At 40.0% G+C, this 26393-nt stretch overlaps 4 protein-coding genes across 10 annotated transcripts; 3 read left to right on the forward strand and 1 right to left on the reverse strand.

The window, feature by feature from the left end:
- Window positions 1-554: 554 nt before the first annotated feature.
- stx16 (syntaxin 16) lies at window positions 555-9316 on the forward strand. 4 transcript variants are annotated; one of them, XM_039798689.1, is made up of 9 exons: window positions 555-1049; window positions 3573-3584; window positions 3678-3785; window positions 3996-4136; window positions 4581-4743; window positions 4902-4990; window positions 5753-5896; window positions 6999-7079; window positions 7779-9316. In XM_039798689.1, exons 1-9 carry the CDS (start codon window positions 924-926, stop codon window positions 7878-7880), a joined length of 966 nt encoding a protein of 321 aa, XP_039654623.1. In that variant the 5' UTR covers window positions 555-923; the 3' UTR covers window positions 7881-9316. The 4 variants fall into 4 exon arrangements, with proteins under 4 accessions (XP_039654623.1, XP_039654625.1, XP_039654624.1 ...); XM_039798691.1 differs by having other exon boundaries at window positions 555-1004; XM_039798690.1 differs by lacking the exon at window positions 3573-3584.
- Window positions 9317-10780: 1464 nt separating this feature from the next.
- On the forward strand, window positions 10781-12848 carry LOC120557952 (EEF1A lysine methyltransferase 3-like). Of its 2 annotated transcripts, none has more exons than XM_039798695.1 (3): window positions 10781-11356; window positions 11457-11568; window positions 12082-12848. In XM_039798695.1, the coding sequence occupies exons 1-3, from the start codon at window positions 11195-11197 to the stop codon at window positions 12471-12473; spliced, it is 666 nt and encodes a 221-aa protein (XP_039654629.1). In that variant the 5' UTR covers window positions 10781-11194; the 3' UTR covers window positions 12474-12848. The 2 variants fall into 2 exon arrangements, with proteins under 2 accessions (XP_039654629.1, XP_039654628.1); XM_039798694.1 differs by having other exon boundaries at window positions 10791-11356; window positions 12076-12848.
- A 2420-nt stretch (window positions 12849-15268) lies between these two features.
- On the forward strand, window positions 15269-21226 carry si:ch211-159e12.5. Of its 3 annotated transcripts, XM_039798649.1 has the most exons (4): window positions 15269-15346; window positions 15557-15660; window positions 15917-19325; window positions 19713-21226. In XM_039798649.1, exons 2-4 carry the CDS (start codon window positions 15578-15580, stop codon window positions 20817-20819), a joined length of 4599 nt encoding a protein of 1532 aa, XP_039654583.1. In that variant the 5' UTR covers window positions 15269-15346; window positions 15557-15577; the 3' UTR covers window positions 20820-21226. The 3 variants fall into 3 exon arrangements, with proteins under 3 accessions (XP_039654583.1, XP_039654581.1, XP_039654582.1); XM_039798647.1 differs by having other exon boundaries at window positions 15270-15346; window positions 15917-21226; XM_039798648.1 differs by having other exon boundaries at window positions 15270-15346; window positions 15557-15629; window positions 15917-21226.
- Window positions 21227-21610: 384 nt separating this feature from the next.
- Window positions 21611-25233, reverse strand: cnpy2 (canopy FGF signaling regulator 2). Its single transcript, XM_039798701.1, has 6 exons — window positions 25101-25233; window positions 24799-24905; window positions 24580-24695; window positions 23864-24061; window positions 23579-23675; window positions 21611-23438 (listed from the first exon to the last, which is right to left on the reverse strand). Exons 2-6 carry the CDS (start codon window positions 24896-24898, stop codon window positions 23395-23397), a joined length of 555 nt encoding a protein of 184 aa, XP_039654635.1. The 5' UTR covers window positions 24899-24905; window positions 25101-25233; the 3' UTR covers window positions 21611-23394.
- Between the last annotated feature and the right edge of the window lie 1160 nt (window positions 25234-26393).

Genomic DNA, 26393 nt, shown 5'->3' on the forward strand with positions numbered 1-26393 from the left:
TGACACTGTAGGCTGCATGCTCATTGCTCCAAATACCTGTGGCCAACTAAAAGAGCAATAGAATATGTAGGTCTATATATATGTATACACTGTAGGCCTAGCTGTTATGGCAGGAAAATGGAAATTAAAAAAATTAAACTTGAAAAAAAATGAACTTTGATGCTTAAAGATATTCTCCAGACATGTTTTAGTGATGGTATAGGAAATATTCTGCTTGACATAAACTGATAGCCTACTCTCAAAAAAAAAAAAATCCAAAATTACATTTTCTTTCTTTTCTATTTTCCTATTCCTTATTGAAAAATCAGGAATCTATAAATATCCAACTATTTGTAATTTTGAAAGTATAACTACTGGATACAAGACGTTTCCTACTAGGCCTACTTCACTGAAAAGTCCAATCGCGATGTGTGGTTGAATCATGGATGTATTAAGGGGTGAATGTGTAAGAACATATTATACTAGGCTATACAATAACATATATAATATACTGCTGTCGCCTCGCCGCGGCGCTAGGCGGCGAAAACGGACTCCAATTGCAATTGGCAGCCGCAGAAAATCAGTAGTAGAAGAAGAAGCATTCGCTTAGCGCAGGTGTTTACGTTTTCCTACTTCCGTAGCTGCCTAAAACGGAATAACGTTACTAATCTAACGTAATCCATAATTTTGAAAAGTAACAGTCGGTCATGTTCCTCATTTTAATTTAAGCATTAGAAATGCCTGAAAGATAAATACAGTTAAGGTCGTTTGCTGTCCACTGTAGGCGCTGTACCGCGAGTTTACTTCATCGTTCTTCGCAGGCAAAGCTAAAGCTAAAGCTAGCGGTGTGTTAGCAGTGGGTCAGCGGCAGTGGACATAATATAATAATCATCGCCTGATCCGCATTTTGTCCAGTGTTAATTTAGATATCAAACAAGGCAGTCATGGCCACTAGGCGTCTGACCGATGCCTTCTTGTTAATGCGGAACAATGCAATCCAAAACCGGCAGATATTGGCTGAGCAAGTGAGTACATACGACCCCCGTCTGAGTACACGTAGCAATGCTGCGGTGAGTGGTCTGCATCGTTTTGACATTTTACCGTGTGTGTTTGCATGTAGCCAGCCAGTCACTGAGCTGTGTTAGCTAGATACAACAGTGTGTTAGTAGCTGCTAATCATTACTCAGGAAGATTTCTACGCATTCACCTCAAGACTGATTGATTCATGTGACTCAGTGGGATGATGGAGGAGGCTGAAGAGGGATGTGCAGGCATATTTTATTTTTCAGCTCGTAATAGCTAAATTTCTACAGTAAACAATGGAAATAAAAGCTAAATATTAGTAAGTATTCCCTAATGTCTAAGATAAAAGGGTAGCTACGTTTGAAAAATAAAATAGTGTAGATTGAGTGTGTTTTTGTGAAAGTTAAAGCATTTCCACATAGTGGTCCTACTCTAGTAAAAAGTGTGCTGTGGCAAGTACACCGTAATTTGATGTAGTCTAGATTAGATTCTGCCTGTAACCTGTACTAACTTGTTCAGTAGAATGCTGGTGTTCTCCTGTACTTCTAAACATGTTAGATGTTAAACCTAGGCAAGGGATATTGCTGTATCCTGAAAACTACTGTGAATCGTTAAGAAATATTAATAATCCTTGAGTTGGGTGCATCTCTAGTGAAGCCATTATTTAAAAAAAAAAAAAAATGTTGATCAGGCACACTTGACCAAATACCCAGTCCACATGATAAGGCACAGTGTCAGGGTATGGATCCAGCGTATGGGATCGGTGCAGAAATGTAGGCCTACAAGTTAATTCACATTCAGTCATTTTTAAAGGAATGACCCCTATATACAAATCCTGTCATTGTCTACCTGTGCACTGTCCATTCCATTGCAGTTTTGTAAAGCACAAGGTAGTCCACAAAGTTTCTTCATATTCATGGACACTTTTTTTTTTTTAAGCTTGAGCATGAACAGTGTACAGCTCTCCTGTGTTTGTGCTGGAGTTGACCTAACGTCTCCAGTAGAGGAGGCCAGGTGCAGGATACAAAGAACAGCAGGCCGGTGCAGGGTGTGTGTGACCATTCACACTCAGTTGTGAACATTTGAACCAGTTAACCACACATAGAGGTGGATTTATTAACCTGTACACCCAGAGGCACTGAGCGATATCCCATCAGTTGAGCATGCATTTCCCAAAATATTCTGCTGAATTTTAGCTACTGAACAGGGTGAACACTGACTTCTCCTGGACGGACACTATCGGTTAGTGCATCTGTGTATGACAGTGTGGAGTGGTGTGCTGGGCTTTACCTCAGGACCAGGCTCAGAGTAGCATAAACTAATAGTGATGCTGTGGCCTGGTTACTCCAAAGTGATTCAGCCTGCCGACAGTGCAGCTGCTGTGTTTGTCAGATTCACTGCTTATACACTATCTGTAATTTCTGGAGAGCAAAAAACATTACTGATTCATTACTCAAGTCATTCACCTACATTTCTACTAGAGCCCCATCAGCAGGTGATGCAGTTAAAATGGAACCAGCCCAGCAATTTGGTTATGGATAGATGGCCTTTTCTGGCTCATTGATTGATGCTTCTGAACCTGTGGGATCTTCAGCTCTCTGTACATAATCTTTCCACATATTAAATAGAAATTAGCTTTAGTAGTTTTTGCCCAACAGGTCTCCATAATGTTACTTAGTAGGTCCTTAGCTGTTAGTAACCTTCTAAAAAGTACATTTTAAAAAGTGTGGTGAAGATCTCTATGGATCCCTGAATAGAGCTATATTTTTAAGAGCATCTGTATTTGCAGACGGTAGTCTCAAGATCTTCTAACCAAGATCTACTCTTTAACTAGACCTCCTTCGACTCCTTTTTGAGGGTTTGTTATTGTCTGACCTCATTGTGTATCATGTAGCTCAAATGGAGATGTAAAATGTTACATGAAAAATTCTGATTATAGTAATACGTATATCTTGTGATGCACAGACTGTTCAGTGTATGTTTGTTCCTGTATCAGACTTTAATTGTATATGTTGTAAAACTGTGTTGATTTAAATGTCTCTGCACTCTCCATTAATGTCAGTTTTCTCATTTTACAGTAGTGCAATTATGCTCTAGCAACGAAAACAACCACTTTGACATTGGAATTCACACCTTCAGATTTTAAATTAAAATTAAGTTCTTTTTGCCTCAGCCAGCTCAGGTGATCTTGAGGCTCAACCTTTTTTTCTTTCTCTTTATTCTCACTGTTTCTATATGATTTGTCTAAAGTGGAATTATTCTGCAAGTTGTTTCTAGATAAGTATGATTTATTTTTGCCTCCAAACTCCAGTTTTGACACCGTTGCAATGCACATCCAAACAAAAAACTCAGGACAAACAAATGATTAGATTTAATTTCAACAGCTAGACCTTATGTACCTCTGCTGTACAGTTCAGTAATTATCATTCTCATTTCAAATTAATGAATTGTTTAGCTTATTTGGTATTCACAGATTTTTCCGGGGCTCACTTTCTGTTGCTTCTGTCTTTCTCTCCTTTTCCTTGTTCCCTATTGGATGGGACCAATCTGCTATCTGCCAATCACATTAGGAGCTTGATGAGGTACTGTTGTTTTTCCTTAGTGGTAGATTTACTTAAGACACATGAAATGTTGACAATGTTTTTATAGAATGATTTGTTGTTTTTGTTTTTAAGTTGGCTGATGATCGAATGGCCCTGGTGTCGGGCATTAGTCTGGATCCTGAAGCAGCCATTGGAGTCACCAAGAAACTGCCCCCCAAATGGGTAGAGTGGGTTAATGAGGTGAAACAAACTTGTAACAGGAATATAGAAACCTATCTGTATAAAGCTGACCCATAAAAATACAGTAGCCCTAATTATAAGACTGAAAGCTCACACATGCATGCATTTGGAATCCTGTAATCTTAAATTGTTGACATTTTCTGTATGACCCAATAAGTTGTGTACAAAGTAAAGTCACATGGCTTTTAACCTTTAAGCATTTTCTTACAGATCCAGTACGAAATCACACGGGTTCGGCAAAAAATGAAAGATCTGGCCTTACTTCATGACAAGCATATGAATCGACCCACACTTGATGACAGTAGTGAGGAAGAGCATGCCATAGAAATCACTACTCAGGAAATTACACAGGTACAGTAATTTATTAGTGTAGTAATAGAGTTAATGCTCCATTTTTAGATAAAAACCGTACACACCGTGGCCGGGATGGGTCAGTGGGTACGGAAGGCGCACATATACTGAGAGGCTTATGCCTTGACGCAGAGGTCCAGGGTTCGAGTCTGACCTGAGACTATTTCCTGCATGTCTTCCCCCTCTCTCTCTCCTAGCTGTCCTATCAGTTAAAGGTGGAAAAGCCCAACAAAATGCATCTTTAAAAAAAAAAAACATACACACCTTTTAATTTGGCATGGTCATAAGAACATGATATAGTACTGACTGTGTGTCCTCTTGATTGTTTGAGGGAGTGGATATGAACACATTTGACAATATTTCATGTTGAAGAGTTTGAAATGAAATTTGAAATGAAACCTGGAGTTTGTTTCTCCTTGCTCACTAATTTTGTGTTTATTGCAGATGTTCCACCGATGCCAGCGAGCTGTGACAGGCCTGCAGTCTCGTTGTGGCCACTGTACCGAGCAGGAGGAGAAGCTACTGCGAAACGTGGTCTCGTCCATAGCACAGAGCCTGCAGGATCTGTCCACCAATTTCAGGCACACACAGTCCGGCTATCTAAAACGTAAGGACTGCAGTAAAGCTGGGATTGGTTTCCTGTGTTCTAATTTCTCAGATATTTGTAACCATTACCAAGGTTTTATCCCATGTTATATCTCTTTTATTCTCAAGTTGTTTGTTTTTCATGCCACCTAAGCATCACGTCATTGGTTTATATTTCAGGTATGAAGAATCGTGAGGAGAGATCAAAGCACTTTTTTGACTCTGGACCCCTAATGGAAGAGGATGAAGATTTAGCTGTATATGACAAGGTGCTTTTTAGTTCCACCACCATTTTCTTTGGCTCAGGCGTCCTGTATACAGTACAATAACAGCAGAGACACTTAATATAAACATAAGATAAGAAAAAAACTAAGAAAAACATCCATTATAAAAGTCTGGGTGCACACTCACATATTGATGCAGGTTTCACCGTGTTATGCAAATGTAAATTTAGCATTTGTACAAATCAGTTTTTGTCTCTTTTTATTGATCCCGACTAGAAGACAGGAAATGACAAAGTATATGTCTGGTGGAATAAAACCGTAAAAAAAGAAAAGAAAAAAAGATCTCTGCTGTCTGTGAAGTGAAATTCAAAAAAAAGAAATTACCAATTTTTCCAAATATTATTAAGCCATTTTAAAATATATTTTGAATGCTATTAAAAACACTGACTTATTCAAGAGACTCCGGAGATGATTTTTTTAAACACAATGGCACAGTGTTATTAGTTATTTTAGAAAACAATCCTAAACATTATGCTAAGATGGTTTAAACCCGTGCCCAACTTTTTAAGTGCAACACTGGCGTGCAGATCGATGTCTTTTTGCCTTTGCCATAGGGGTGGATGCTAAAATCTACTGAGTGGCATAGTGAATCTGTTTTTTCTTTTCTTTTCAATTTTGACAAAGGAAAATGTATCTACAATTTGGCCCGAGTAGTGTCTGCTAAGGCTGTGGCTACATGTGTTGTTGCATTTGGAGTGATAATTGTGTTACTATAAAATCACCGACTTTTATTCTCTCTTGTTTCAGGGGTTCACAGACGACCAGTTGATGCTGGTTGAACAGAACACCGTTATGGTGGAAGAACGAGAGCGGGAAATCCGACAAATAGTGCAGTCCATCTCAGATCTGAATGAGATTTTCCGGGACTTGGCTGGAATGGTGGTGGAACAGGTATTTGAAACAGTACTGACCTGCTTACACATAGAATGACTATGACTTAATAGACCGAATTTGTAACTATGGCATGAGTCCAGTCCCTGGGGTACCAAAGAAAAATGTTACTGCCCTCCACGTACAAGCCTCGGGTTGTCAGTGAGTTGCACTAATGACTTCCAAAATGTAAAGCATCCTGACATATTAACAATTTGAATTTGTATCAACTGCTTGAATGAGAAGTCAGTGGCAGTGCTACACCAAACTGTTAACAACATTTAACTGTTAACAACACTGCTAACATACAACATAAGGCTCGTTGGAGATGAACTGCGCCTTGCCTGTAAAGTAGACGAGAGCAGGCGGCAGCAGCCGGGGGCGGGGACAAAAATCTGCTCTCAAGTCGGACAGTTTTCCAGCTGATTCCAGCCAGCAGCCTTCAGGCTGAACAGGAAGTGACAGAAACACTGTGGTCCAATTCCGATTTAATAAAATGTTATCAGACCAATATATCAGCTCACACAGTCTCCAGTTGTTTTTATTATGACAGAGTAGGTGTCAGAATTCTCTACATGCGATCTGTTGCTGATTTTAATAAACAACAGACTGTAGATGATCCGTAATCTGAACAGATTTAGTCTCTCTGACTTCTAAACGTAACTATCAGCCTCACAGCATGTGTTCGGTACAGAATAAGCTTTTAAATCAGACAAATCGCAGTTAAAAGCCCTCCGATTCAAAATCAATAAAAAGTTTATATAAAACGTCAACATGTTGAGTCGATTCTGAACCAATCAGCTGTTCGATCAGCTGAGAGGCCGGCGTTTCCCAGCATGCCCTGGGTCCACCTGCGTACGCCTGGCTCTTGCAGTCGGTGAAAAGCAACAGCGCTGCCTGCGTCTCAGAACTGCGGCCGCCTTGGTCTCGTGAGATTATCGTTGCCCACGTGTGCATGACGTCAGAGCAAGTCGGGATCAAGTCGGACAAGAATCTAACCGGCATGCGTTGGGCGGCGATCGCCGGTGATCGATTCTGCGCAGATCTGGCTCATCTTGAACGAGCCTATTACCTTTGTTTAAAATAAAGAATTTACAACTAAAATTCCCTCTTCTCCCTCTAGGGCACCGTTCTTGACAGAATTGACTTCAATGTGGAGCAGTCTTGTGTGAAAACAGAAGAAGGAATGAAACAGTTACAAAAGGTACTATTAAACATGCCAACAAATAATACACTCAGTTGGCTCTACATTTCGATTATCGATTAGTCAGACCGCTATTGGCAATGTTAGCTTAGGCTAGCTCAGCTTCAGGGTACAATCGGCAAGGACATATGAAATTACTTCACTGTCATTTTAAAGGCATCACACATATCCCAACAACAGAACGGACGAGAAAAAAAATTATACATTCCTTTATTTATGGTGCTGTAAGTAAGGGAAGTTGACAATAAACCTAATTCTGATATGTTGCGCTATGTTGTCAGTAAATACATTTACATATATAAATATACATTTTATGGCAGTATTTGTAAAAGAAATAGGTCCTTTTGTATATGCATCAGGGCAGGGTGCTGTGTGACAGACGGACAGTGGCCTACCACTTTCAAGCGGCCCCTGCCGTTAGGGACCGACCGGTACGTGCCGGAGGAACGAGCAACATACCACTTCAGGGATCGGCATAAGCTGCTGAACAACATTTGTTTTTTAGATACATAACAATTTAGTTTGGAAGCTAATAATAAATGTAAATAACCACAAGAGAACTCAAAAAAGGAAACTTACAGCAGGCTAATGACACAATTATGATATTAACTATTTACAGTATTACACAGTTATTAAATCTGTATAAACTCAATTTGTTGCATGATGATGATAAGACACTGATTTTAATTTTCTTTGCAGGCGGAACAGTATCAGAAGAAGAACAGAAAGATGCTGGTCATTTTGATCCTCTTCATCATAGTCATCGTTCTAATTATTATTCTTTTTGGAACAAAGTTTTAATTATGCATTCCTCTGGCTTTTGTTTTCTGTGTGGGTGTTTGTGGTGCATCTGTGTGGACTTGGTCTTGTTGGTCTCGGTCCTACTGAAAACAAAGCTGACTGCCTTTCATTCCCACCAAAAACGTCAAGAAGAATTCCTCATCCCTTTACAGGTGCACGTTGGGCTGTGTGGAGATATTTGTGGTTGATTTAATGAAAGAAACAATCAACAATCTGTCTGAGCCGTGGCTATTTTATCAAGTGACTCGCACCCAAATCGCCAAGACTCTGTGACAAGAGGTTTGTCGAACCCGACTATGTTGACATGTGTGTCTTAACAAAAGAAAAACAGTTTGTGTTGTATAAAAATGGACTACCAATGTTTTAAATGCTAAAGCAGAGTGTTTTCTGCTTGAACTTAAAGCATGAATTGTGACGTTTGTTGTGCGACAATGCATAATTTCTTTCCAGTCATTGCAAAAATGTTGTTTCTGTAAGGAAGATGTGACAAGAACGAATGTTTGTGAAAGAGAAATATGCAGTAGATATCATTTCACTGCAAATTAATTTTCATTTCGACATTACATTTATGCCCAGGCTCAGTATTTTACGTTGGAAGACTAAAGGAAAATGTTTTGTATTAGGACAGTATATGATTAGAATAGTAATGCGGTACCAAAAATATTCCTTTGGTTTAAGGACCACCTGTTTTTTATCCTTTTACTCCGCAATTTAAAAATCATACCGAGATCATTGTTGGCCTGAGGAAGATGTCGACAGCCGTGAGCTTCCTCCAATTTATCCTGTAATTCACACCTGCTGCACTTGTCATGAAGTGCTTATTTTAAAACACTTAATCGTTAATGTTTTTAAATGGTCCTTGCTTAAAGTGCTACCTTTTTTAAACACTTGCAGTTTGCACATATTGAGGCCTAAGGGGTAGGGTGGTTGTGTTATGGATGTAATACTACTGTCATCTGTACGATGAAAATATTTATTTTTAATAACTTTAAATAATCAAGAGATTCAGAGTTGTTCTGTGTCAGGCAGAATTATTGTATATTGAGTAAAGTGTATCTGTAGTCTAAACCCAACAGTTATTGTCCACTCCACTGAGAAAACTGCAATGTAGTCCAACACAAGCAGACATGAAGACAGCATTATCATTTTCTTTTCAGATTGGACACATTTCATTTTAGTCGGCTTGGCTCTGTTGGAATTTCTTTACGTGTCCTTGTGTTCTATAAAGACTGATTAGCGGGAACGATGAAGAGCTTTATTTAACATATCTGTACTGGACTCTACACTTTATACACCTATTAAATCATCTTTGTCTTGATGTGAAGTTATGTGTGAAAAATGGTTATGTCTTAGTGGTACTCTACCTAAGTTTTGATTTCCAAGCAAAACGGGTGAGGAGATGGCAACTTGTTTTTTTAAATAAACCTGGAACATGATGGTGTTTTGTGTGTTTGAATTGCACCGTTGGTGCATAGATACAGCCAAAAAGATTTGAGTAATTGACTATACTATTTTGCTAGTTGATTAAAATGTTATGGTTTCTGCTTCCCAAATGTGAGGATTTGCTGCTCGTCTATAACATCGTGAATTAAATAATGTTCAGTTTTTGACTTGGTTTGGACAAAATAAGCAATTTGAGGACATTCCATTGGACTACTGTGATTCCCATTTTTACTATTTTCGATGTTTTATACACCAAACGATTAATCAAGTAAAAATTAGCAGATTGACCATGAAAATGATTGTTATTTGCAGGCCTAACTCATAAGTAAGTCAACATGAGATCAAGGTATTGTTTTGAGAGCAGACAGACCCGACCTCACTCAAAAGCGTACAAATAACACGGGTTTCTACCGTGCAATGTGTACGCGAAAGTGAAATTCTACGTGCATTACATACGCGGAGCGCTCCAATTGAAGTCATGGGGACCGGTGCGTTTTATATGCACGCAGCTCGCGTCACCACGTTGTGTGTTATCGCGAGAACAGCATCACACACAAAAACCTAGATATGGTTGGGTTTAGAGAAAGAATGCAGGGAAAGGCTTTAATAACACAAGAAAATCACAAAAACACACTAATAAACGGTTGGGTTTAGGGAAGAAACATTGGGAAAGGCTTAACAAACGGCCTAAAATCGCCAAACACGGGACGCGATCCCCGGTCTCCTGGGTGAAAGTCCTGTGTTTTACCCATCCACCACTTCAACCAACCTCCTCACGCGGCCACACGTCACTTCATACTATAAACGCAGTGGTTTCCATTGCTGTAATTGGAGCGCTCCGCGTATCTGCTGTACGCACAATTTCAATTTCGCGTACACATTGCACGTATTTCACAGGTAGAAACCCGTGGTATTTGTACGCTTTTCAGTGAGACTGGGCTGCAACAAACACCTTGAACTGTTTCCCTTTTGACATTTTTTCATTCAGAATACATGACAAAATAAGAGTTTACTTGCAAAATGTAATGCGCTAAACAATTATTTTGTTTTGTTTTTATGATCATTATGAGCCGAAATCGTAATCACGATTAACAATTACGATTAATTGCACAGCCCTAACGTTACATGAAGTCATAGTAGTAGTTTTCTCCCTCAAATAACATCAGCAATTTGGGATGTACAAGTATTAAATAAATATATAAATATAATGTCATCAGAGCATCATATCACTCCTTTACAAATATTTTTTAAGGTAATATATTCAAACAAATTCAACACTACGGTTAAATTGTGTGGTGCAAACATAGACAAAAAGAAGGGTGCAAGTGCTCCTTTAGCAAAACCATTTGCTTTTCTTTGATAGGTCCTCTAACCCGGAAACAAAGTGTGTTTGTGTCACATTTCAAATCAAAAGCTTCGTATAACCTTACATTTACAACACTGAGAAAGCTGTAATTAAAGTTTCAGTTAATACAAAAATATTCAGATAAAATAATTCACAGCACCCTCTCTGCGGAAGTGCAGGCTAAAATTAAAAAGCCGAAACACAACACCATCTAATTCAGCTGTTAACACTTGTCATATACTGTAACACTTGTTAGCTAACGTTAGCTAGCTGGCTTAAAGACAGCGTCACATAGATAGCGAACCGCCTAATAAAAACTGTGAAAATGGCTAATTGACTAGTCTCAATTTATACTAATTTCGCGACGACCTCGCATAAGCTGTTTTTACATTCCCCATAAGCTACAGTTAGTTAGCTAGCTAGCTAGACCTGAAAGGGGACCAACAAGTCTGGCTGTGGCTGGTGCTCATGCTCGTTAACGTAGCTGACTTTATATCAAGTGAACCGACTGTATAACTTACCAAACATGACTTGTGCAGGCGATGAAGACGATCCGTTCCCTGTTGATGACGGTCTGTTTGCGGAAACATTTTCTCAAGACACCGTATACACTTTAGTCGGCCAAGAGCTAAAGATAAGACAGCTGTTCGGTGCCAACCTCGGCGTAGCTGCCCCGGTCTGGGAAGCTGTAAGAGCCAACTTGGTTTATGTTGATGTTGTGAAAACATATCAGCTAAATCAGCGTGAGCTTTGATTGACGATAAAGGTGTGCATTTGTGTGTGTACAGGCGCTACACTTGTGTCGTTACTTCGAGGAGCAGTCGGTGGAGTTGAGAGGAAAGCGCATCATAGAGCTGGGAGCAGGGACTGGTGTGGTTGGTATCTTGGCAGCACGCCTCGGTATGTTGTTGTTGTTGTTGTTGTTCCCTTCAATTGGTTTCTGTATTGCGGAGGAATACATTCACATTAATGTTTGGGTTGCATTTATATGAACCTTTCCTGACTGGTTGTGTATGTACGTGGAAGGTTATTTTATTATGCCGGGCTCTTTGCTCCCTTTATTTGGGAGTGACGCCGAAATCGAAAAGTGGCTGATGTTATGCCACTAATAGTATAGCGCGTGGATGCATTATAGCGGCGGATGGGCTTATGCCGCCGTACCACCAGGCAGCCACTTTTCCATCTCGGCTACTGTCATTTAGCTCAGTCAGTTAACTCAACCACACTTACAGTCCACAGATGTGCATCACAAGAGGCGCTGCTTGTCAACATTTTTTTATATTGTTACAGTACCTGTTCTATATGGTGCATCCATCTGTAAATAAGATATAATTGCATCGTTTAAAGCCTCTTGAGTTTAGAGTTTCATCAACATCATACTGAAATAACATTTTTGTATCTTTACAGGTGCAGTCGTGACCCTCACAGACCTTCCTTTGGCTCTTCCCCAACTTCAGGTGAACATCTCTGCTAACATGCCATCCAGTGGTTGGCCTACCAGCCCTCCCACCGTTCTCCCTCTGTCCTGGGGTGAGGACCACATGAACTTCTCTTCTGACTGGGATCTGGTGCTCTGTGCAGATATAATTTACCTCCCAGAGACTTACCCACTGCTAGTGGAGACACTATCCCATTTGTGCAAGAACGGAGCTGTGGTATATCTGTCATCCAAAATGCGAAAAGAGCATAAGACTCCAGGTTTCTATGAGGAATGTTTGCGAAGCAGATTTAATGTGGAGCTTGTTCACTATGATGGCAATCAAAACATTAACATCTACAGGGCATCTTTGAGGAAAGAGCAGTGACAACCTGCTACAGGCATTGGACTTTGGTTAGTTACTGCACTAAGACCATTTGTGACTGTTTTATTGGTGCCTTTTTAAAAAAAAAAAAAAACGTTGAAAAAAAACTGTGGAAGCTGGGTTTTACAAAATGCACAGCTGTCATCATGGATAATCCAATGTTGAGGTCAGCCTTCTATCAAGTGACTGTAATTTGAGATTCAGATCATTTTTAACTTTAAGCTGCAATTTTGTGTTTTATAATGCAACTTGTTACAAATATTTGTACCCTTGTCAACACTGAAGAGAGCTTGCTATCATTGGGTGTCCCCTGTATTGACAGATGTTTTAGTCAATACATTCTATAAGTCTAAAGATTAAAAAAACAAAAACATTGTGCTAGGTTTAATGTCAGAAGTCATGTCAGAGTTGAGTTTAAATGGACGTTTGAGATGCACCAAATACTGGAATGTTGTTGAATAACTACTTGTTGTCTACTTAGTTGACCATTGGTTTGGACAAAAACTTGCCACTGAGGCACCGAAGGAATACATTTTATACAGGGAGTAAAAATGTTGTCCAGGCAAGCATGGAGTATTTGTGAAGTACATTTCACAATTTTTGGCAAGCAAATAAACAAAGAACAATGGCATCTCTCTTGCCCTGGTAAAAAAACCCTGAGCACTCCCTGGTGTCTACCTGATATATTAACAAAAGCACTAACAGGTATTCAAAGTAACCGCAATAATGATACTGATGTCTAATCAAACACATTCAACCGTATAATAAAAACTAAACCGCAACAAAATAAATGAGCGAATATTTAACTATTAAATATAAACTAATAGCTCCAACATAAAGTTCTACTTTAATTTATCGCTATTATTTATATACAGTTACTTGAGAAATCTGTAATACTGTTAACCTTTCACAATACATGTTTTAATGATATTACATGTGGAAAAAAATTAAATGTGTAATATATCATCAATTAAGTATTCTAATGATTTCACAATTGTCTTCAAAATGTGTATAAAGTGTGATTTTTGATTATTTTAAAAAAATAGATTTTAGTTGAGAGATTTGTCTATCTAAAATCATATTTTCTTCTTTTTGTGTGTTTTTTTGCCCACAATGTGTCCCCTTACCTACTAGTTAAGTTGATGGCTGCCACCTTAGGTAGTCCATTACACAGGGGAAAAATACTCAAAACTAGAATTCTAATGGAACCGATTAGCAATGGTACATATCTTTTTGTTATTTCTCACTTGCATCAAAGCACTTTCTGTGAGCACATTCCAGCTTGGGACCAGTAACCATGGAAAAAATGCAAGTTCTAATTGTGATTTTATGTTTAACAACTTTTATACTCAACTTGTGTTTGTGTCAGTTCTCAGCCTCTCATGTCTCGACTTGTTTTCACTGAGATGGGGATCAGCTCTGCCGTTACAGCTTTAGGCTGCGGTGCAGGTCTACTCATGATCACCTGACTGGAGATATCAGGTTCTGCCTTTTATCACTTGTCTAGATCTTCATGTTGACTCCATGTTGTCATTATCAGGCACAATGTAGTTTCAGACACAAGATTGACAGTGTTATCAGTGCATGTCTTGAAAAGGGTTTAAAAGGCCCTGAAAACCAAGTTAGCTGCTTACTATGAGTGACTTGGTCCTGAATACCGCATTTTCTTGAAAAAAGGTGTGACATTATGCATGCACTAATCAGGGTGCAGGCACATTTGGATTAAAATGTGATGACATCTTTGGGATCGGGGACAGAGCCTGGCAGCCCATAGAAACTCTCTCCTGGCAAAAATCCGCAATGACACATCAGTGGAGATATAAAAAAAAAATAATAATAAACTACTTAAAACCCACCTGTTCACTACAGCCTATGGATCCTGCCTAAATCCTGTTATTCCCGGCAAACTTTGCCACCACTAAATTCGTTCATTTATTTTTTATGAGTTACTTGTTTTGCCTTCATGCAAAGCGTCCTTGGGTCCCTTGAAAGGCACTAAAAAAATTCAAGCTATTATTAAATTAAAATACTTTTCAGGGGCTTTCAATTTAATTAACACCAGTCCTCCCTCCACACAAGTTGATGGAGTCTCATGAAACATCTTCATTATCTATCAATCAATCAACCAATTTCTTTATTTGTCACGTGACATATAAAAATACAATTTCGGTTAAATGTAATCTGTCAGTTGGGTGCCCGGATAGCTCAGTTGGTAGAGTGGGCACCCATATACAGAGGTTTACTCCTCGAAAAAAAAATCTTTAAATGTAATCTGTCAGTTTCTTCAATTTATGCATTCAAAACAGTGATAATAATAAATATATATGTGTATGATGGGGGAGGGGCAGTCTTTAATATTTTTTTTTATTGAAATAAATAAAACCCAAAACAAGTTCATCCCATCCCTAGCTATTCTGTCAACATCAACAGATTGCCCTCCCTGCAGCCTGCTGTCTGTACGTACTTCATCCCCTCTCTCCTGCTCTCTGCTGATGTACAGACTTTCTGTTCAGAGAAGGAAAGCCTGTTTGTTAATTGCATCAGTCTCAGAAAAGCACAATGCATGTGATTGCAAAGTTTTTGTCATTCATGATTCTTTGTAAAAATTTTATGAAAAAAATAAATTATGCGAAGAATTTTAGGTAATGTTTATATTTTTTTGAAAATGTGTGTGTGTGTGTGTGTGTGTGTATGTGTGTGTGTGTGTGTGTGTGTGTGTGTGTGTGTGTGTGTGTGTGTGTGTGTGTGTGTGTGGAGTGGGAGGGGGACTGAAAACCACTGTCCTTTCAAAACAAGTTGTCCTGTTTGGACTTCATTAGATCTCATATCACCTCATGAGCAGCAAGGACAATAATCTGAAAACAGCAATTAAAAAGGTATGTGTTGTATGTGTGTGCCTTATCTCTCCATTTATGTAAGACTTTTATACTTTTATTTTAGTTTTTTATTTAGTATATCATGTTATATTTAACATTAAAACAAATATATTTGTCAGTCTGTTTTTAAATCTTTCGATTTTAGGCACTCCAAGATATATAACAATATAAATATATAACATACTGAAACAATTTTTTTCCATGTTTCAGATCTGTGTATGAAAACAACAGATGGAGTTCTGGCCCGAGAATCAGGGGCAGTCCCCTCTATACTCCAAATTTGGTACTGTTCCTGGGCGAAATTGTACACATAAGTGAGTTCAGTGCTGGGATTACTTTTGTGTATGATCGTTGGATGATAGTTTGTTTTTTTCTATGCTTGTTTGACCAACTTAAACTTGATTTATTCTGTACTTGACAAACTTAAACAGTTACTGCACAGTAGTCCTAGGTTCTATAGATTGCTGTTCCACATTGCTGTTATAATCATGAGAAACTGCACGATTTTTAGCAACACGTTATTATTGCTGAAATTATTTACTTACACATTTTCCACCATTTCATCCACAGCTACCATGACAGACATCAGGTACCCCATTATCCACTGTACTATGGTGAGCAGCAGGATCAAGGCAGGGAGTCCAGTTACTGGACTGTACCAGGCTCAAGAACAGGAGGGGCACCACAGGAGTACACCAACTGGATGGACCAAGAGCTGACTGCCCCTACTTCTTCTCACTTCCCTTTTATTCTAGACCGTCACGTTCAGCAGCACCAGGACCTGGGAGACTATCAGCCGCATGAAGCCAGAGACAGGGAGTGGATAGCAGCTCAGCGAGCAGCGAGGGAATATGAGAGAGGATTTCTGAGGGAGGCGTGGCAGAGGAGGTGGGAGCCCTGTGGTCCTGTTCGCTACAACAGGGACATTTCTGCCAAGAGGAGCGACAGCAGCTATCGAGAGCTGGAGGCTTGGGCAGCTCGATACAGCCATTCACTTCCAAGGAGGAGACGTATAGAGGCAGAGTTGAGGGGAGCTTCTAAGGGGCTGTTGGAGAGCAGCAGGGCTCCAGAGAGGGACAGCAGGAGTGGGACAGATCCTCGAGTGGTAGCACTGCAACAAGTCAGACAATCTGCAAACATCAGAGAATCAGGACTGTGGGATAGAGGGGGCAGACAGCAAGCGCCAACCTATTATTCATCACAAACTCCTGCCACAGACACAAGCCACATGTTGGACATCAAAGAAAAGACCGGCTACCAACGGAGGATGTTCAGCCAACCTCCTGGCTATATTGCTCCTCCTCCCTATGACAACTCACATAAAGGTTCACCTGTATTGCATCACTGTGACACCAGTTGGGAGCAAGAAGGTAAGAGACAAGCCTACTGGTCTCAGCCCGCACCCAGAAAGCACGATGTCTCTGTAGACCTGCAGGATCACAGAAAAGGAGAGAAGGATGAGCTTACAAAATCAGATGGAAATCAAAGAAGCTTCCCAGATCACAGACGACAGGAATCAGATGCTTTACATGCAAGCAGTCCTTTTAGTATCCAGGAAACACACCTACAGTATGAGGGTATGATGTATCTTAAACAACCACAAGTGTTACAAGTAGTTGAGAATAAAAAGACAAATGAGGAACCATCCTCAAAAGTCATTGAAGGAAGGAAGTTCAGGTTAAACAAAAAGACAGGTGGGATGACCATATTCTGCTTGGTGTCTCGAATAGCAGGCACCACAGAAACCCCATCTTTGCCACTTTGTACCTCGCAAACAAACATTCAAAACACAGAATTAGGAGGCGTTTCTAAAGGTCTAAGGGACAGTAGTGGCAGTAATCAAACACACAAACTTGCAGATGAGGTAGATGGCAGAGAGCCAACACCCACAGAGCAGTCAAATACTTCTGATGCGAGAAATGTCAAAGCCAAACAGGAGACACCAACCTGCGTAGAAAGTGAGATGCTTGAGGATAATATATTGAACAAAGCAGAGACAGATGGTGTCGTCCCAGAAAAATTAAATACAAATGATGCTGATTCTACATGTGGGAGACAAGTTGCGGAGTCAGTGCAACCGGTGTCAGTTAAATACCCTTTGTGGAGGGAGCCTAGTATCACAAGCAGATCTGAAACTAAGAGTTCATCCAAATATTTGAAAGCAAATGGTGAGGAAAGAGAATCAGATGGTGTGCACAAGCAAGAGGACTCGAGTAAAGTTAATCCAACTGATGTTGAAGTAAGGAGACTGGACACCGAGACAGACACAGAATCTGAAGACAGTAAGGTTCTACTGGTTATCGACACAACCTGTGTTGTTGTTAAAATGGAGCTGATTCCATCACCCAAGAAAGAGCATGTTCACTATTTACACACCGAACACAGTCCACTTGATATTCAATCGACCGGCTCTCCTGAATGTGTCCAATCAAACAGTCAGCTGAATCAGGATGCGACAACTGACCAAAACTCAGAAAGCAACCCCTTCCAAATTAATGGAAGGTCTGAAACCAAACTACACTCAGATCTCATAGAGAAAAAGGCACCTGAGGGAGAAAGTCAAATCTCTTCCTTCTGCACATCCTCATCCTCAGTTTCTGAAAGGGAAACGTTGGAGGAGCGTGCTGAAAGGATCTTAGGAATCCCTCTAGATGACTGCATTACTAAGCAGCAACCTGAAGATGCAACGTTGCTTCTTGACTTGTGTGTGGAAGACCAGGAGGTTGAACCATCTCCAGTTAAAGACAACAACGTTGATGATGCAGTTGAACAAATCCCAGAGGACACAAAAGAAGAGGAACAGTCACAGAACCAGTTAGAGGTTGGCCAAACTGAGGAGGCTGTGTGTTCGCAAGAGAATGATGATGCCAAAGATCAGGCAGCAAATGAAGGTGCTGAGGATTTTGCAGGGCTTCAGGTTCAGGTGTCTAATCTGTCTGAAGAGAATGACTCCCAACTCGAAACTGACATCAAACCTTCACCTGAAATTGAAATGACTGAGGATCCTCTGCTTAAACCCGCTAGTGAAGAGAGTACAACTCAGCAGGAAGAAAATCAGCCTATTGAAAATGATACCTCCTCTCACATTCCCTCTAAGGGTCTCAGTCCACCCAGCAACCTCTCTTATACTTCTTCGCTTTCACCCTCCCCAGACTGTGAAGTGTCGAACCCTGCTCTTTCTCTCATGCTCTCATCCTCTGATCTTACCCCTCTCATGCATATTTCAGAATCAAACATAGAGGAAGGTCCTGATCCTGAGTTGACTGCCCTCAATTCCACAGAAATCCTAGCTCTTCACCCTGAAACCTCATCTCTGCCTTACACCCCATCACCTCTTCCTCCAGGATCTAATGACTTTTCCCCAAGCTCCATTCCCCATACAGACCATTCCCCAAGCCCATCTCCTCTTGATTTAATAGATAAAACTGTAGAAGCTGTGTTCAGTGTTGAGGACCAGGTAAAAGAGGATGACACATCACAGCTAATAAACGAAGAGATCAGTGACTCCTTTGAGGACCCTGCCAAAGATATGACAGAGGAGCTGTTATTACAGCAACAATTTGAAAGTGGCCAACCAGATGATGATGCTTGTGTGAATAAGAGCAATGTCACAGATGAGCAACAAACAGAAGAAGCCGATAAGGATCCTACAGGCCACACTATGGAACAGATTCTTAAAATATCCAAAGAAAATGCCATGGAGGTTGATATTCTGCAACAACAACTTGAATGTGCCCTAGCAGACGATGTTACTAGTGTTAAAGAGAGTCATATGACTGAAGAGCAGCTACCAAAAGAACCCGATGATGATCCTACAGGTCTTTTGGAACAGACAATATCCCAACAATGCGTGACTGACAGTCAAACTCAAACAGAGGTCAACATTTTGCAGCAACAATTTGATAATGGCCAAGAAGAGGTTGCTTTTCTAAAAGAGAGTTATATGACTGAGGAGCAATCACAAAAAAGAGCTGATGAGGAGCCTACAGGTCTTATGGAACAGACACTATCCCCAGAAAACGCTACAGAATCTCAAACTCAAACAGAAGTCAACATTTTGCAGCAACGATTTGATAATGAGGAGCAATCACAAAATGAAGCTGATGTGGAGCCTACAGGTCTTATGGAACAGACACTATCCCCAGAAAACGCTACAGACTCTCAAACTCAAACAGAGGTCAACATTTTGCAGCAACAATTTGATAATGAGGAGCAATCACAAAATGAAGCTGATGAGGAGCCTACAGGTCTTATGGAACAGACACTATCCCCAGAAAACGCTACAGAATCTCAAACTCAAACAGAAGTCAACATTTTGCAGCAACGATTTGATAATGAGGAGCAATCACAAAATGGAGCTGATGAGGAGCCTACAGGTCTTATGGAACAGACACTATCCCCAGAAAACGCTACAGACTCTCAAACTCAAATAGAGATCAACATTTTGCAGGACACTGAACCACAGACTGAACCCTCTAACTCTTCTCCTCCCTCAACTTCAGATTCAGAATGCGAGGTGTCTCAATCACCAGATGTGCGCTCACCCTCCAAGCTTTCTTCTCGGCGACACACATCAAACGAGTCAGATGCAGAGTTCATCACTCTTTTGGAAATGGACTCAGTCTGTCCCCCAGCTCTAAATCCTGATGCTGCTTCGGCTGCTGGCATCCCAGAAACTGTCCCTCCTCCTCTTCATCTGGACTCTTGTGAAGAATCCCTTCAGTTCTCATCTTCCTCTTGTACGGATTCACCCACAGAGCTGCCTTCCAGCTCTTCAACTCCTCCACTGCAAGAGGGAAGTGGAAGTGTTGACCCTGACTCAACCCTAAAAGAAGAGCCCCAGTATCCCAAGTCCCTGTGGGATGCAGTTAATCGCATTAGGAAACATACAGCGCCTGACTCTGAGAATGAGGAGGAGGAAGTGAGTGAGCTGTGGGATCCAGAGAGTGTAGTGGAGGACTTGGATGTGATAGTGGGCATATATTCTGAGAGGATAGTCTTTGATGGAGCAGGGCAACAGGACGTTTCAGCAGAAGGAAGTGTTGAGGATGTAGAAGTGGGACAAATCCAGGCGGATCCATGCCATGAAGAGCCTTTACATGCTGAAGAAGACACACTGTCATGCAGCAGCACCTGCAGCCAAGGCTCTGGGGACACCGTTATTGTAGCAGATGAGGACGAGGTTGAGGAATCTCCACCTGATGCCGGGATGGAGAGCAAGGCTGAGGGGGAGCGATGCTTCTCTGCTAAAGTAAAAGATGAGACTGCAGCTAAGGAAGAGGGAGATAACGATGGAGACGAGAGCGTCACAAATAAGTCTAGTCAGAGGGAGGAGTGCCTGGTTGAGATGGCAAATATAACAATGCAGGCAGTGGAAATGACAGAAACAGAGCCAGGAGAAAAGGAGGAGGTGGTTTCCGTGCCCTCCGAGGTCTCTGTTGAAGGGATGATTGAAAGTATGTCTTTAAAATAATTGGATAAACAAGGAACACTAGTCTGATGTTGAGCTGAACATCTAACAACTCTGTACCATCTACAGTTGTATTGTGCCTGATAAGGAATGAAAGTCATTTCCTCAATAACATTTTGTGGCAGATTTTGAATGTATGTTTTAGTTTTAGTGTAATCTTAGAGCTTTTATTTTTGATGGGTAAGTGACGATGCATTTACTGTTGTTGTAGAAATTTAGGAATTTAACATTAGGGAAATATAAAATATCCAAATCATCAGTTTGACAAATTTATTTTTGTAAAGCAGATCCTACATACTTTCTTTAAATCTATGTATCTGCTTTTTCTAGAGAGTAGAGTATTTTAGGTAGATATGTGGCTGTGAAATTATGAAAGTTGATATAATAAAATATTTGATTAGTTGGAGTGATTCATGGTGTGGTGATATTTCTGGCTAAAATCAAGCCATTGTTCTTTATTATAAGTAGATAAAAAGACAATACGTCCTTAAGAAAAATGGAAATTTAAAAATGTACAAACTCCATCTGCTGAGGAAAATTGCATGATACAAGCTCCAGAACCGCTACTAAATGTACCTTGTCAACCAGAAGGAGTCTAAAAAACTTATTTTTTCTAGTGATGATATGTTGAGAAAAGTCCTACATTTCAGTATTTTCATGTTTGTCGGCAGTCCATTATTTTAAATACAAATATTATGTAGTAAAGTATTGGCTATATGTGTCCTCTCATCTCAATCAATTTACTTATCAATTTGTCACGTGAAATCATATAAAAATACAATTTTAGTGAAATGTAATGTCAGTTCCTTCCATTTATGCATTAAAACAGTGATACTAATCATTCTCAAAGAAATATGTCTAACAATACATTGCCACAACACATGAAACAGCAACAAACTGCCTACAGTATGTAAACATTTTAAATGTTTATTATCAGACTGTTACCAGAACTTTTGCTTTTTATAATAATTTGGATGATATCTATTTAAATCAATCTATGGAGCAAGAGAAATATTTTAGTGAATTAACCGATTTATGATAGTTTAGAATTTAGAAGGTAAACTCGTGTCAAATATATTTCCATTGATTAAAGACAAAACAGATGCAGAGAACTTACAAAATTTATATATAAAAAGGAAATATCAGAATGTTCAAATCAGACAGCAAGTTAATTTAAAATATATATATATATATATACCAAAATACTTTTAATCTACATTGACAGTACAGCATGAAGACTTTCTAACGGAGTATGATTCTTTAACTCAACAATCAGCTTGTGGACTACAGCACACTCTGGTGGGCTTACACTGGAGTTCAGTTTTACTAGGCTGAAGAAAACAGAACTTTAGTCTTGATGATTCAAAGTAATAACAAAATGCTTTAACTATCATAATTCATGGCGATTGCAGCTGATTTCTGTAGTGATTAATGGAAAGAAGGGGTGTCCTTTGCCTGCTCCTGAAGCTATAAACTATTACATTACATTTCATCCTTGGGTGTGTTTTAAAATGTATTGGCTACAAAGAAGCATAAAGTCCTAATTACACACAAAGCAGAATTTTACTTCCTTCCCTAATTTTTTTTGTTGTTGAGTTTGCTGCAACTTGCATCTGATTTTCAATTGCCAGTTTCTTGGGTGAAAAATGTTTGATCAGTTCATGAGGACATTTCCAACATCAACCCACCCACCAAAAACAGCAACATTTTATAGGTTTTCTTAACTGTAATATAAATTTCACATCAACAGTAACAATTCTTATGGGGCTAATGGTGATCAATCTTTGAAGAGTGTGACATTACATAGCTAGCCACTCAAATCATCTTAATGTATCACCTTACATAATGTGTCTACAACTTTTCAGTTTTTTCAAATGGAATATTCAACCAAAACAAGTTATTCCTGTGATGCTGTGATGCTGTGATCTTGGACAGCTCCATAAAAACTGGTAAGCATTAAAAACTAAAGCTAGAACTGAAAATATAATTTGGCATCAAATGACACGTTCATTGATGAGCGGGCAGTATGGGTGAATAAAAAACACTAATGCACTTTTTCCTGACTTTAGTAAGGACTTTATCAATGTAAATTAATATTGACTTAGGGACCACTTGACCAAATTTCAACCTGATCTCTGTGTACTTGTGTCTTAAATTACGACGCTTAATCTATATACACAATTAGTCCTGTAAATAATTCAATACGTACTGGGAAGTATAACTTAATTTTTGCAGTTTCACAGTTTCAGTTTTATCTGATGAAGAGCATTTGAAGGCAAGACAAGAGCCTCCATATGAAACACAGATTATTGAAAAGTATAATAACTTACAGTATATAAAGAAGTGACAAGATGGTCCAAAGAGATACGGCTAAAAAATGGCAAACTGGTCCTTAAATTGTCCCAGATCACAGAAATAACACTTTTATTTTCAGGTCGATTTTCTATTATCTTACATATAAATGTGTGTACATCTTCCACCACTGCCATGGCGTAAACCGGTGATAAGAGACAACTGAAAACATCACCCAACGTCTCCATTTCAGCTGAGGAGAGACGGCAGCCATGGCAGGATGATATCAAAGTTCGTCGTGCTGCAATTTCAGAGCGTGGTCACAGAGGTCTGCAGAGCACACAGGACAGGAAAACAATGAATTAAAATACAGCTGCTAGCGCTGCAGTGAAACAACATAACAGAAATGTGTAATAGGGCGTAAAACTAAGGATGAAAATAAAAAATGTAATGTTAAGTCAAAAACACACCTGTCCTCTTGCTACAGAGTTTGTCTTTGACATTATCTGTCTCGTGAGCGAAGAATTCAATGACTTCATCTTCATGCTGCTCAACAATTGTTTCACACTGGAGGAAAAAAGTTTTTAAAAAAAACTGTGCAACGAGCTGCACGCTTCACAGCATAAGTCACAAGATTTTGGGGTGTGGGTTGCAAGAAAACTATTCTTATATATTATCATCATTAACAATAAAAGCATAGAAATGAAAGACCATTCAAACTAATTATGGTGCATTTAATGGAATTTTGTACTCACTGCAAATTTTAAACTGCCTGTAACTCTTGAATCCAGGGTGGCCTCTGAGAGGTCCATGGCCGCGCCGCTCCGAGATTTTATCCTAATATAGGACTTCCTGTTTGTCGAAGAATCTGTGTGCTCGCCGTAGTCCTCCATCCTCTCACACACATTCTCCATCAGCTCAAGGAGGTTTCCCTCTGAGCGAGCCAGAGGAACCTGTTGGCATCAAAGGTCATGAAAAACTCTGAATTTAAGAAGATGTGAAGTTTCTCTACAAATGTAGTAATAATACATTAAGTAACAACACTTTGTTTTGCAGTCCAGTTTTGTTGCTCATTTAAACAGTAAGGTGACAATATGTGTTTAATTGCCTGATTTTTTTGTTTCTCTACTCTCACTAACACTTATGACAATATCTCAGAGTACAGGGGGATGCCATCAGGTGTCTTGTGTTGTCCGACCAACAGTCCCAAATCCAAACATATTCAGTTTATAATCATATAAGACAAAGACATTTGAGAAGCTGGAACCAGAGAAAATCACTTAAACGATTAATCAAATCCATCGTTGCCTAAGTCTATTTAGTTAGGTTAGTAGCATCTCATCCCAGTGAGAAACAACTGATAAGCCAAACACTGCTTAAATCAAACAAACGTGCAGCACTACAGTAGTAAAGTGGTGCAGCCTACAGAGTGGGTTTGACACATTACTACGTGGCTGTGCTGCAGCCTCACCTCTCTGATGGACTGGCTGCCGTCCGGGTTGATCCTGAAGGATCCCGTCTGGATCATTTTCTTTGGATCTATTTGGGAGATGGCCCACTCCATCTCATCTACCAGAGCCCTGCAAGCTGCGGTGAGCAGAAAGAAGGAGAGCACCCACGCATTAGGACATTTTCTGTCCTGAACAGAGAGTGAGCGAGGCAACATACAGTAGCCTACAGACGTACATACCTCCACATCTGATGTCCTGTCCTTGTCTGGCTGCCTGGCTGAAGCTCAGAAGGAGACACAGAACCACACATGTTGTGAGCAGAACGGCCGCTTCCCTCATCTTGCATCTAAACACAGATTTCACCACAACAAAAGCTGACACATCAACCGGCAAAAGAAACATTCAAGTGACTCTAGCCCCTGGTAACCTCTTTAGCCACTGCTAGCTACAACAATGTTTATGTCCGACCACCATCCAGCAACCAGAGAACAATTCAGTCACAAAAACACACATCTTGTTGTTACATTTTCATTCAACTTACAAGTTTCTGGCAGTGTTTTCGGAGACCACCTTTACGCTTTTACACGCTGTTCCATCGCATTCGGTGGAATGTGGTGACGTAGGCAACGGAGCTGCTGGACAGGATGGAGCCGCGCGCTCCAGACGCGACAGTAAAAGAAAGACGGCGCCCTCGCGTGGCCGGGAAGATGCCAACGGCTTCGTTCCTTCCGTTTAACGTAACGTTCCTCTCGGAGTCAGCACCATGCCTAGTTGACCTTACCGGTTTATTATACATGATTAGGGTGACCAGACCAGACGTCCCGAAAAATTCGGGACAGTCCCGAAATCCAAAGCAGTTGTCCCGAATCCCGAATCCTGCCCTAATTGTCCCGAAAATTAGAGCAAAGTCTCGAGAGCAGACTCTCGAGTAGTCACAGTCTGATGGAACATTAAAAACTGGTGGTTTTTAATTGCTGCAGCCAGCTGCCGTCATCACTTGATGATTTTAATGTAGGCTATTATGTATGATAAAGTAAGTATTTGTATTTTCGGGCTTACAAGACAGACAGTTGAGTTTCTGAATAAAAATAATTCATGTTACACCCACACCCCCCTCCAGTCTCGTTCAGAATTTTAGGCTACCCATTCTCATCTTGATCCATGACAGTAAACGTTACTCCAAAGGTATTTTGTAGGTTTATGGCGGCGGGTGAGAGTATTTTTCCTTTAGCTCTCATAAAAAGCTTGGTTCAGTTAACTTCTAACGTTATAGGCCTACTTTAGAAGCAGCCTCTATAAACTAGTACTAACGTTACTAGCCTACAAACAAGGATAGCATATATTGTGTGAAACCTTGAAAAAACTAGGCCTACCTATAAAGTGATTTAACAAAAAAGGAGCAAACTGCTCATAGGTGCAAGTCAGTTTTGAAAGTCAGTCACTACGTTAATCGCTGGGAGCCCTATCAAACCCCTGCAGGCTATCATGCTTATTTTGTGACAGGGTCTAAAATGTGCGATGTAGGCTAGCTATTAGGCCTACTGCTCCTCAGCAATAACATTGGTGCTGTCAAATCAGACACTGATGTAGGTGAAATCCCCAGCAGTCATAGTAGGAAAAGCAAATATGCTGTCTTAAAAGAGCAACATGGTGTTTGGGCTTCAGAACCTATATTTTTTTATATTCAGCAGGCTGGATGTTAAGGGGTCGACAATAACAACCTATACACCTAGGTCAACTTAGTCACATTTGGGAAAATGAGCAGTATCTAAACTAATTTCAAGTAAGAAAGAAATAGCAACATAGATTCTGTTAGTGGGGATACAGAATAAGG

This window comes from Perca fluviatilis, chromosome 4 (genome assembly GCF_010015445.1).
Source record: "Perca fluviatilis chromosome 4, GENO_Pfluv_1.0, whole genome shotgun sequence".
In the NCBI taxonomy this organism is placed as follows: Eukaryota; Metazoa; Chordata; class Actinopteri; order Perciformes; family Percidae; genus Perca; species Perca fluviatilis.

Bases quoted from the DNA above. Each gene is read 5' to 3' on its own strand.
- LOC120557952 (XM_039798694.1), top strand. From the start codon at position 11,195: ATGACTTGTGCAGGCGATGAAGACGATCCGTTCCCTGTTGATGACGGT. The intron at 11,357-11,456 runs GTAAGAGCCAAC...GTGTGTGTACAG, and splicing joins CTGCCCCGGTCTGGGAAGCT to GCGCTACACTTGTGTCGTTA. The intron at 11,569-12,075 runs GTATGTTGTTGT...GTATCTTTACAG, and splicing joins TATCTTGGCAGCACGCCTCG to GTGCAGTCGTGACCCTCACA.
- cnpy2 (XM_039798701.1), bottom strand. From the start codon at position 24,898: ATGAGGGAAGCGGCCGTTCTGCTCACAACATGTGTGGTTCTGTGTCTC. The intron at 23,676-23,863 runs GTGAGTACAAAA...TTTTTCCTCCAG, and splicing joins CAGGCAGTTTAAAATTTGCA to TGTGAAACAATTGTTGAGCA. The intron at 23,439-23,578 runs GTGTGTTTTTGA...TGTGCTCTGCAG, and splicing joins ACTCTGTAGCAAGAGGACAG to ACCTCTGTGACCACGCTCTG.
- si:ch211-159e12.5 (XM_039798647.1), top strand. From the start codon at position 15,578: ATGGAGTTCTGGCCCGAGAATCAGGGGCAGTCCCCTCTATACTCCAAA. The intron at 15,661-15,916 runs GTGAGTTCAGTG...TTTCATCCACAG, and splicing joins GGGCGAAATTGTACACATAA to CTACCATGACAGACATCAGG.
- stx16 (XM_039798689.1), top strand. From the start codon at position 924: ATGGCCACTAGGCGTCTGACCGATGCCTTCTTGTTAATGCGGAACAAT. The intron at 4,744-4,901 runs GTAAGGACTGCA...TTTATATTTCAG, and splicing joins ACAGTCCGGCTATCTAAAAC to GTATGAAGAATCGTGAGGAG. The intron at 4,991-5,752 runs GTGCTTTTTAGT...CTCTTGTTTCAG, and splicing joins ATTTAGCTGTATATGACAAG to GGGTTCACAGACGACCAGTT.